At 45.7% G+C, this 10,610-nt stretch overlaps 2 protein-coding genes across 3 annotated transcripts in view; both read left to right on the top strand.

The window, feature by feature from the left end:
* The first annotated feature begins 1,866 nt into the window (after positions 1-1,866).
* Positions 1,867-5,193, top strand: LOC119421272 (keratin, type I cytoskeletal 13-like). The gene is made up of 6 exons (XM_037688648.1): positions 1,867-2,223; positions 2,623-2,705; positions 2,927-3,083; positions 3,219-3,380; positions 4,757-4,882; positions 4,966-5,193. Exons 1-6 carry the CDS (start codon positions 1,867-1,869, stop codon positions 5,191-5,193), a joined length of 1,113 nt encoding a protein of 370 aa, XP_037544576.1.
* A 5,196-nt stretch (positions 5,194-10,389) lies between these two features.
* LOC119421824 (keratin, type I cytoskeletal 13) overlaps positions 10,390-10,610 on the top strand; it is a 2,524-nt gene continuing 2,303 nt past the window's right edge. The window contains exon 1 of one of the 2 annotated variants that reach the window (XM_037689188.1): positions 10,390-10,585. In XM_037689188.1, coding sequence (XP_037545116.1) covers positions 10,456-10,585 — 130 coding nt within the window. In that variant the 5' untranslated portion in view covers positions 10,390-10,455. Of the gene's footprint in view, positions 10,588-10,610 lie in introns of both variants that reach the window. The other variant, XM_037689187.1, reaches the window with a different exon arrangement.

Genomic DNA, 10,610 nt, shown 5'->3' with positions numbered 1-10,610 from the left:
TTTGTTTCTTCTGTCTGTTATTCTCTGATGACCACCAAGTGGAGAAGTTAAGTAGTATCAAGAAAACAATAATTAGGTAGCTAAGTAAATATCTTCAAACAAAAATATTAAAAGTTTCACAAGTGTCAATATTTAAAGGCTATAGAGGAAAGATTAAAAGTGTTGGCGAAAAAAAAATTTAAAAAACAGCTGCAGATGATCAGCAACCAGGACGTTTTTATCATGCAGCAGTTTTTAGACACAATAAAATGTCTCATTCAAATGAATAAGTCTGAATAAAAATAAAGTTCATAGAAATATCAAAGGGGTTTGTGGATTTCTCTCACCTTCCAAGAAATCTGAAGAAGGTTCGGTGTGTTTTCTTCTTTGGTGCACACCAATAAACAACCCCAGCGCTGAAGCATGGCAGTGGAAGTGTCACGGTGAAGGAATTCTTTCAAGCTCTACTGCCTGAAAGACTCACACAGTCATTACTTCACATAAAAGAAAACAGTCATTTGCATCTAAACAGGTATGAAATCACCCTGCTGGAAGGAAAAGAGCTGGATCTCGTGTGTGAAGCTGAGTAATAGTTGGACTTAACTTCGTGCACAACTCGGGCTCTGAAACAACTCCTGGAGAGTGGCTGGATATGGACTCCAACAGGACTGGACAAGTGCAAGTCAACTTTTGCAAAAGCAACTTTCAGTAGCTGTCATGAGAAGCTTGTTGGTGCCTGTTGTGGTGACCAGAGGACCTTGGTGGACCCCAGAGGACTCTTGATGCAGCAGACAGGCACAGGATGGCAAACTGAAGTTCCTGTGCAGTAGAAGCAAAAACTCATAGTTGAAAGTAATTTAGAAAGACCATTAGGAAAGGCTTTTTGTTGATCTCATGAAGGTTCTGGCAAACTGTTTGATGACTCAGAAAAAGAAAGCAAGAACTATCCCAGGCTGTGCTTGGTTTGGAGTTGGATGGATGGATGGATGGATGAATGATTGAATGGATGGATGGTTGAATGGATGGATGATTGGATGGATGGATGTTGGATGAATGGATGGATGATGGATGTTGGATGGACAGATGGATGGTTGAATGGATGATGGATGGTTGGATGGACAAATGGATGGATGGTTGGATGATGGATGGTTGGATGGTTGGATGGACAGATGGATGGTTGGATGGCTGATGAATGATTGAATGGATGTTGAATGGATGGATGTTGGATGAATGGATGGATGGTTGGATGATGGATGGTTGGATGGACAGATGGATGGTTGAATGGATGATGGATAGTTGGATGGATGGATGATGGATGATTGAATGGATGCTTGAATGGATGGATGTTGGATGAATGGATGGACAGTTGGATGATGGATGGTTGGATGGTTGGATGGACAGATGGAAGGTTGGATGGATGGATGATGGATGATTGAACAGATGCTTGAATGGGTGGATGTTGGATGAATGGATGATGGATGGTTGGATGGACAGATGGATGGTTGGATGGATGGTTGGATGGATGATGGATGATTGAATGGATGCTTGAATGGATGGATGTTGGATGGATGGATGGTTAGATGGATGATGGATGGTTGGATGGGTGTTAGCCAACAGATCCAGTATCACAGTGAGGGTTTCAGCTGAACAGAGACTGAAGACCTGAATGTTCTCGTTTGTCTGCCCAGAACATGAACAGAAACAGAATTTATTCCTGAAGTTCCTGTTAGGATGCCATTTGTGTCCATTCCTAATGAGAATGTGTGTGTGTGTGTGTGTGTGTGGGGTGGGGGGGGGACGACACCTTCAGAAGAATAAAAACGGCTCCTCTGGTCCACCTCTGCATTCTCTCCTTGTCTCCATTCAGACCAGGTGAGCTCCTCAACCATGGCCTCCTTGAAGTCCTTCGGCTCAGATTTTGTCCGATCAAACAGCGTGTACGGTGGCGCCGGGGGCTTTGGTGTCCTGGTCTCCAGCCCAAATGTTGGTGAAGGTTTCTCCTCCACTGCTGCAGCAGAAGGAGGCTTCGCCCTGAGCGACGCCCTGGACATCCCAGACAACGAGCAGGCCGCCATGCAGAACCTGAACGACCGCCTGGCCTCCTACCTGGAGAAGGTCCGCAGAATGGAGGAGGCCAACGCCGAGCTGGAGCTGAAGATCCGACAGTACCTGGAGGGCAAGGCCAAACTCGAGGGCCGCGACTACTCTGCGTTCTACGCCACCATCAGAGACCTGCATGACAAGGTGAGACCCGGTTCTGGTTCTGAGCTCAGAATGGTGCGTTGTGTTCGGTACCAAACAAAATCTGAGGTCAGACTAAAGAAACTGACTCCTCCATGAGAGAAAACGCCTCGTGGCACCACAAGACCCACTACACCCAAACAACCAGAACAGACCCAGACCACCTGATCAGAAGGCCAGACTCACAGACGTATGCGCTCTGTAAACAAAGGGAGGCCTTCCTGTTTGCTTGTTTGTTTGTTTGTTTGTAACATTTAAAATGTTTAGGGTTGAATCCGTTCTTCATGTGAAGTGAAATCTCAGCCAAAAACAAAAACCTGACTTTCACATCAAAGCTCAGAAGGTCTCGATGATCCATTCAAGTTTGTCTACGTGGAACAAAAGACACTTTTTGTTTTCTAGATCCTTGACGTCACCAAGGAGAACCGGAGCCTCTGCCTTGACATCGACAGCGCCTGGCTGATCGCCGATCACCTCAAGCCCAAGTAAGAAAATAAAATATTTATTATTTAATTTTCTGATCCAACATTAATAAACCCGACTGATGAAGAAAAGTTCTGACTGGTAAAATTCTGTTGTCCTGTTTGTTCCGCTCCAACCAGACTGGCGAGTTTAGAAAACTTCTCTGCATGTTTATCTCCATGGTTCACGCTGGACTCATGCACCAGAAACTGGTCCAGAAACTCTACGTTTGTGTCTCCTGCAGGTACGAGAAGGAGCTGTCCATGCGTCAGTCCATAGAGACCGACATCTTGGCACTCCGGAGGCTTCTGGATGAGCTGACGCTGTCCAGGACCGACTGTGAGATGGTGATAGAAGGTCTGATGGAGGAGATGATCTCCCTCAGGAAGAACCACGAGGAGGTGAGATGGCTCTCAGATCAGATCGATGACGTCAAGTTAATACGGGTTTCAAATGGTTGTCATTAGCATGCTAAAGAGATGGAGCTAACAGTTAGTTTCAGGGGTGAAATGAGTCTAACTGAAGGTTTCCTGCAGGAGCTGATGGCCATGCACACTCAGGTGAGCGGCCAGGTGAACGTGGAGGTGGAAGCCGCTCCGGGAGAAGACATCACCAAGATCATGGAGGATATGCGGCAGAACTATGAGGCTCTTTCCACCAAGAACCGCAAAGAACTGGAGGCCTGGTTCCAGTCCAAGGTGAGGTTCATGTAGGCTCCTTCCCGTGTTCCTGCAGATATATCATCTGTTGTATCACTGAGTGAAATATCTGAACAGCTTTAGGATCCAAATGAACAAAGATTCTGTGTTCAGGTATTTTTTAGTTTCACATTGACCCAGACCAGTGGTCATTCCATATGTTGCAGGAGTTTCAGAGAAACTGGGACATTTATTTTCTAAACACAACGTCCCCGTGGCTTGAAGGAGGCCATCTATGTGAAAAGAACTCGTCCATCATTAAACAGGGGCGGAGCCTCCGTGTTCAGCTAGTATCACTCAGCCCTCTGTGAATAACAAGCAGCCATCATGGCACTAACAATCAGTTACTAAGCTGATGGTCCTCCTTGATCGTGTGAACAACTAGTTCTGGATGTGACCAACAAACTGGTTGATCCACTATGAGAAGGTGCTATTTATCAGACTGAGTTTGTTGCAGCTCCTTAGACTGAAAAAGTCTTTTGTATTAAAGATTAAATGTTTCAACAAAGAAGAATCCGTCCAGAGGACCTGACTCCACCTGGTTAGAATTGTTCATATTTTCATTAAGTTGGACACATATGGTTAAATCTGCAGCTCTGTAAGTCCAGGAATAATAAGCTCGCTGGTCACCTGGCTCGGAGACTACCTCACAGGTCGAGCACAGTAGTGAGGCTGCAGAACACCACCTAGGACACCAAACTGAGCAGCACAGGGGCTCCTCAGGGCACGGTCCTCTCACCGTTTCTGTTCCTCTACACCTCGGACTTCAGGTACAACTCATAATTCTGCCATCTGCAGAAGTTCTGGATGTCTCTGTCATTGTGGGCTGCATCACTGGTGACCAGGAAGCTGAATACAGTGGTGTGGTGGACAGAACCACCTGCAACTCAACGCTGGAAAAACTAAAGAGCTGCAGGTGGACTACAGGAAGAAGACCAGATCCCCAACCCTATCAACATCAAGGATACTAAGGTGGACACTGTGGACTACAATAAGTACCTGGAGGTCCACCTAGATAATAAACTGGACTGGACAGCTAACACAAACGCCCTCTACAAGAAAGGACAGAGTCATCTTTAATGTTTCTGTCTGCACCTGTTTAGACCTTAATGATGCTATTTTTATTTTCTTTTTTTTATATATCTTGTGTGATTCCTTGTGTATGTTTCTTCGTTCTGAAACTTTGGCACAACAGTTTCCTGCAGGATAAAGTTCTATCTTATCTCATCTTATCTTAACAAGGAAGTGAAGTGAGGATGATTTGATTGGCTGTTGATGTTGTGGAGTCTGAACAAACTGAAGACGTGGTTGAATAAAAAAGGAAATTGTAGAAGAGATTAACTTTTACTGATGATGCTGTTTTTCCTTCTTTCCAGAGAGAATCGCTCAACAAAAAGGTCACCGCCAGCACAGAAAACCTCCAGACATTCAAATCAGAGATCCCAGACCTCAAACGGACCCTGCAGGCCTTGAAGATCGAGCACCAGTCTCAGCTCAGCATGGTGAGTACAAGCAACGTCTTCCTGTCCACAGATTACTTGAAGCCACCAACACATCAAGACTTCTTTTGTCTCTGTCTGCATAGCACTACAGCCTGAAGGACACGCTGGCTGAGACACAGAACCGGTACGTCCAGGGTCTGGAAGGTTACCAGAAACTGGTAGTATGTCAGGAGGCTCAGCTGATGCAGCTGAGAGAACACCTGGAACAGCAGGGACAAGAGTACCAGATGCTGCTGGACATGAAGACCAGACTGGAGATGGAGATCGAGGAGTACAAGAAGCTGCTGGACAGGGAGGACGGCAGCGAGTGACACAACTTCACATCCAAAACGTTATGCCCCCATAAACTGCCTTAAAACACGTTTTCATTCACGTTGTCTGTTTTGTCCTTTTATTAAAGAGTTCTGACTTGAAGAGCATCACAGACTATCTATGAGACGACAGTGTTATTCGAAACATCCAAAGTATCCTGAAAGGGCACATTTTTTGGTTTAAAACATTTAAAAACTTTGAGGTCAAAGACAAGAACAGCAGCGTGTCGTCTGCAGAAAAGTCAACATAAAGATGGAGATGTTATTGAAAGAAGAAACCAGTGTATAATTTATATTTATCTCATCCAAAGTTTCATAAAATAACACTTTTATTTTGGTTGAAAACAAAACAAAGCCTTCAGGTTAAAGACAAAAACATTGTGTCATCTGTGTAAAGGTGAACACAAAGATGGAAATGAAATAATTAAAAGGAAATGAATAAAACTATGTAATTAGTTAAATCATCTAATGTTTTATAAAAGTGCCTTTTTTAGTTTAAAACATAAAAAAAACACCAGGTTAAGACAAAAGCAGCCGTGCACTGTGTGCATAAAGGTGAACAGAACAGAAAAGCATATAATTAAAAATAACTGTGTAGTGTACAGGAAACTAAAATAAAGTTGTAAAAACATCAAACAACCAGCCAATACCTTATAAACCATTGATCATCTGGGATTTTTATACACAACCATCTCTACGGTTCAAAAAGAATGTTTAGAAAAATGTAAAATATCCGGTGAACTACATTGTTCAGACCAAAGTCTTGTTAATGTCAGAGAAGAATGAGAAGAGATGATAGAAAGACAACATCTGCAAACATCTGGAACTAAAACTCATGAAACAATTCAAGGACAAACCAGTCTGAAGAGGACAGCAATGATCTCCAGTCTCTCAGACCGGACCACATAAAGAACTGCCATCCATCAGTAGACAGAACAGCAAGGAGCAGGGATTACTTCAGGAAACCTCCATCAGGTTCTGCAATCCAGAGTTCCATTCACAAATGTCTCTAAACTTTACTGAGAAAAACAAAAGCCCAAAATTAAACCAGTCCAACGGTGGTGCTGGCTCCAGTGGGTCAGACCATCATACAGTGGAAACCTGAATTAAATGGGGCAGTACAGTCGTCTAGATCTTTGTTGGAGGAAATGGACTAAAAAACAAACAGCCAAACAATTGTCTACAAGTCCAAATACCTGGTTCGGTGGTGGTTTGGACTTGGATCAGGGTCAGTAATGGTGTGGACTGGTGTGGACTTCAATCAGGGTTCAGTAACGGTCTGGACTTGGATCAGGGTCAGTAACGGTCTGGACTTGGATCAGGGTTCAGTAACGGTCTGGACTTGGATCAGGGTTCAGTAATGGTCTGGACTTGGCTCAGGGTCAGTAAAAGTGTGGACTTGGATCAGGATCAGTAACGGTCTGGACTTAGATAAGGGTCAGTAATAGTGTGGACTTGAATCAGGGTCAGTAACGGTCTGGACTTGGATCAGGGTTCAGTAACGGTCTGGACTTGGATCAGGGTTCAGTAATGGTCTGGACTTGGCTCAGGGTCTGTAATAGTGTGGACTTGAATCAGGATCAGTAACGGTTTGGACTTGGATGAGGGTTCAGTAATGGTCTGGACTTGGATCGGGGTCAGTAACGGTCTGGACTTGGATCAGGGTCAGTAACTGTCTGGACTTGGATCAGGTTCAGTTCAGGCTTCAGAAGATTTGTGTTCTAATTAGTAAAAATCCATGGTGCGATCAAGTCCTGTGAATCTTGACTGACCTGGTTCCTGCAGTGCCGATGGGTCAGTCCTTCATGGAACCCATAAAAACTGACACAGTTTACAGAGTTTCTGTTTCTTTGCTCCCTCAACAGATAAATTATCTTTATTGTAGACACGTGTTAGGATGTTTCTCATAAAAGACTCCAGGTCGGTTCTACGGCGCCAGCCTGGGCTGGTTTCTGTCTCGAGTCCTGTACCTCATCTCTTAAATAAACTGAGCCGAGTCGTAAAGATCAAACTGTGCGTCCATAAAGCTGCTGTCTCTTTGACTGTGTCGTTACTTCTCCGTTCTGAAGACAGTCTGACAGCCGGAGCGACGCCCTGCAGGGTTCGCCTGCAGCGTCTGACATGCTGCTCGTAAAATCTGACCTCCATCAGACGAACAACGTTCAAGTTCAAGTTGCTTTATTGTCATTCACCACATGTGGTACATGAGGTGGAACAAAATGATGTGCTCAGGGTCCCGGTTACACCCAACAACAGCAACAAATGTTTAAAAGAAACAGAATACAAGGATCTAAGATACACACTATAATGTAAATAATACAGTGTATTAAACAGCAGCCTGAACATGAGTCTGTGGTGAGCAGATGGGTATGAATGAATACAGCAGCATGAGATAATCAGCAGCATAAAATAATCAGCAGCATGAGATAATCAGGAGCATCATCCAACAGGTTCATGAAGCAGCAGAACTGTCAACGTGCCCGACTGAGCAGATTGTTCCACTCAGCTGCACCACTGCCATTTACCAACGATGCACTGCTTTCATTTACCATCTCCATCTTCTACCGCTTATCTGTGGTTGGGTCACGGAGCAGGTCCAGGAGAGAAACCCAGACCTCCTTCTCCCCAGAGACACTCTCCAGCTCCTCCTGGGTTAGGGTTCGGGTTACCTGGGGTGCTCTGGGTACACCCTGAGGCATCCTAGTCAGATGAACCACTTTAGAGGAGCAGCAGCTCCCCCAGGTGACAGAGCTCCTCACCCTAAGGCTGAGCCCAAGGTCTCAGCATCTGGTTCTTTCAGTCCTGATCCAAACCTCATGATCACAGGTGAGGGTTTGAATGTAAACAGACCAGTAAATCCAGAGCTTTGCCTTTAGGCTCAGCTCTGTCTTCACCACGACGGACTGAAGCAACGTCCTCATTACTGAGGATGAGGCCCCGATCCGTTGATCCACCTCCCGCTCCATCACTCAGGAACAAGAGGCCCAGATACCTGAACTCCTCCATCTGAGGCAGACACCCCTGACCTGGTAAGGACGTTCCACCTGTTTCCTGCATGGACCCTGACGTGGAGCTGGTTCCGACCCCAGCAGTTATTAAGTACACAGAACTAGATTATTCAGCGGCAGCAGCCAACAGCATTCCATTCCAGAAGGTGTTACAGCACACCACCGTGTGGAGTGATTGATGTCCTGAAACCAGACCTGAAGGCAAACAGCTTTCTTTGGAGGGAAGGTGGAGCCTGAATTATGAAATGTCACTCTGAGGTCTTCAGAAAAGAACAAATGCAGATGTTTGTGAGTCTGCCAAAAAATTAAAGAATATAAAAATGTTGCACTGTTGAGGAAAACATCTACAAGATCTCTGAAAAATAATCAGAGAAGCTGAAAAACAATTTGCAAAGCTGAAAGAAGAACTCTTAAAGCCTAAAGGAGCAACTTGACCAACACAAATGTAGATATAGTCACGTCACATTTATTTATAAAGCACATTTAAAACAGCAGCTGTTACCAAAGTGCAGAACAAGAAAATCAATGGCTGTAATTAAAGAAAAAATAACGTGATTGAAAGCATCAAAAGTAAAAACTCAAAAACAATGAAATACTAAAACAGATCACAATGTGTTAAACGTCAGTGAAAACAGGTGAGTTTTAGAGAGATTTAAAAACAGGAAGTGAAGTGTCCGGTCTGATGTTGGGCAGATTGTTCAAGAGTTTAGGGCCGACAACTGAAAAAGTCCTATCTCCTCTGAGCTTCAGCCAAAGCCGGTCAGATGATCTGAGCGCCCGAGAAGGAACATATGGTTGAAGTAGATCAGAGAGATGAGGGTACAAGGTCATTTAGTCATTTAAAGGTCAACAGAAACATTTTAAAATCTATTCTGATCCGTACAGGGAGCCAGCGAAGCGAGGACAAAACTGGTGAAATATGCTCAAACCTACGAGTTCCTGTTAAGAACTGAGCTGCAGCATTTTGGACGAGCTGGAGACGTGACAGGGACACCTGCCTGACCCCAACATAAAGTGTGTTACAGCCGTGTCGTCATGAAGGCATGGACTATAGGTCAGATCAGGTCAACACTGACTTAAACTTAGCTATCTGCCTTAACTGGAAGAAGCTTTTCTGCAGATACAGTGAAAACAGGAGGTCCAGATATAATTTGGAGACAGAAGGAGATCATCAGAGGTACAGCACAGGATGAAGGTCTGGGCGATAAAGTTAGAGAGGCCAGACTGAGATGGCATGGACATGTCCAGAGGAGGGACAGAGGTTTGGACATGTGCAGAGGAAGGACAGTGGTTTGGGTAGAAGGTTGTTAGAAATGCATCTGCCAGGAAAAAGACAACGAGGAGATATATGGATGCAGTTAGAGAGGACAGTTGAAGTGAGGACAGAGGACGAAGAGGACAGAGATGGAGGAGGACTTGCTGTGGAGACCCCTGAAGAGAGAACAGCTGACAGAAGGAGCAGCGTAAACACTGAGAACAAAAGAAAGAGACAGACATGTTTGGATGCAGCAGAAAAGGTTGTTGCAGACCAGACCTTCAGCTCTAAAGCACGGTGGTGGAAATGTCATGGTGATGACTGTCTTCAGTGTTTTGAAGCTCAAAGACACATGACCAACATGAAGAACCTCTGTGGATTAAGTCCCACTGGTGTTTTAAAACCTGTTGGTTTACGGTCACAGACATCATCGATGGTTCGGTCCAACTGGACCCGACCGGAACGTCTCTCAAGAACGTTCCGGTTGTTTTTGCACCTTGTGTCCCAGCTCAAGTGTTCCTCTGTTCTGAGCTGCAGTGAAACCGTCTCTGTTTCACTCTGAACAGTCTGATGTCATTGTTTGGTTGCACAACAGAACAAAGGGTGCGGGATGGGGAGGAGGGGGGGTTATGTGTGCAGACCTGCAGGGCCCAGAGCAACATAACCAGCGGGTCAGAACACGACAGCAGGACTCCAGGTGCCTCGCAGATTGGGGGGGTGTTCTGGGCTAGGAACTGGTTTCTGGGAGCTGTTGATGGATTGCCTGCCAGAGACATGAGTAGCAACAGCAGAGCATACCTGACGTTCCTGCTGCGATACTGTCACCATGCTGCCTGCGGCGGCCCCGGGTGGGGGGGGGGGGGGGGGGGGGGGGGGGGGGGGGGGTAGTGACACCTGAATCCCTCCCTTCCTCCCCATCCAGAAGCATAAAAGCCACTCCTTTCTTCCTCTCCTGCATTCTCTCCTCGTCTCCATCCAGACCAGGCGAATTCCTCCACCATGATCTCCACACAGTCCTTCCGCTCCGGTTCCATCAGGTCCCCCAGCGTATACGGCGGCGCCGGGGGCTCCGGGGTCAGGATCTCCAGCTCAAGTGCTTCCAGATCCTTCTCCTCCGGTGGCGGTGGAGGTTTCTCCTCCGGTGGCGGTGGAGG

This window comes from Nematolebias whitei, chromosome 15 (genome assembly GCF_014905685.2).
Source record: "Nematolebias whitei isolate Nwh7 chromosome 15, NemWhi1, whole genome shotgun sequence".
Lineage (NCBI taxonomy): Eukaryota > Metazoa > Chordata > Actinopteri > Cyprinodontiformes > Rivulidae > Nematolebias > Nematolebias whitei.
Note: the sequence above shows the minus strand (reverse complement) of the source record. Positions and strands in the feature narration are given on the sequence as shown.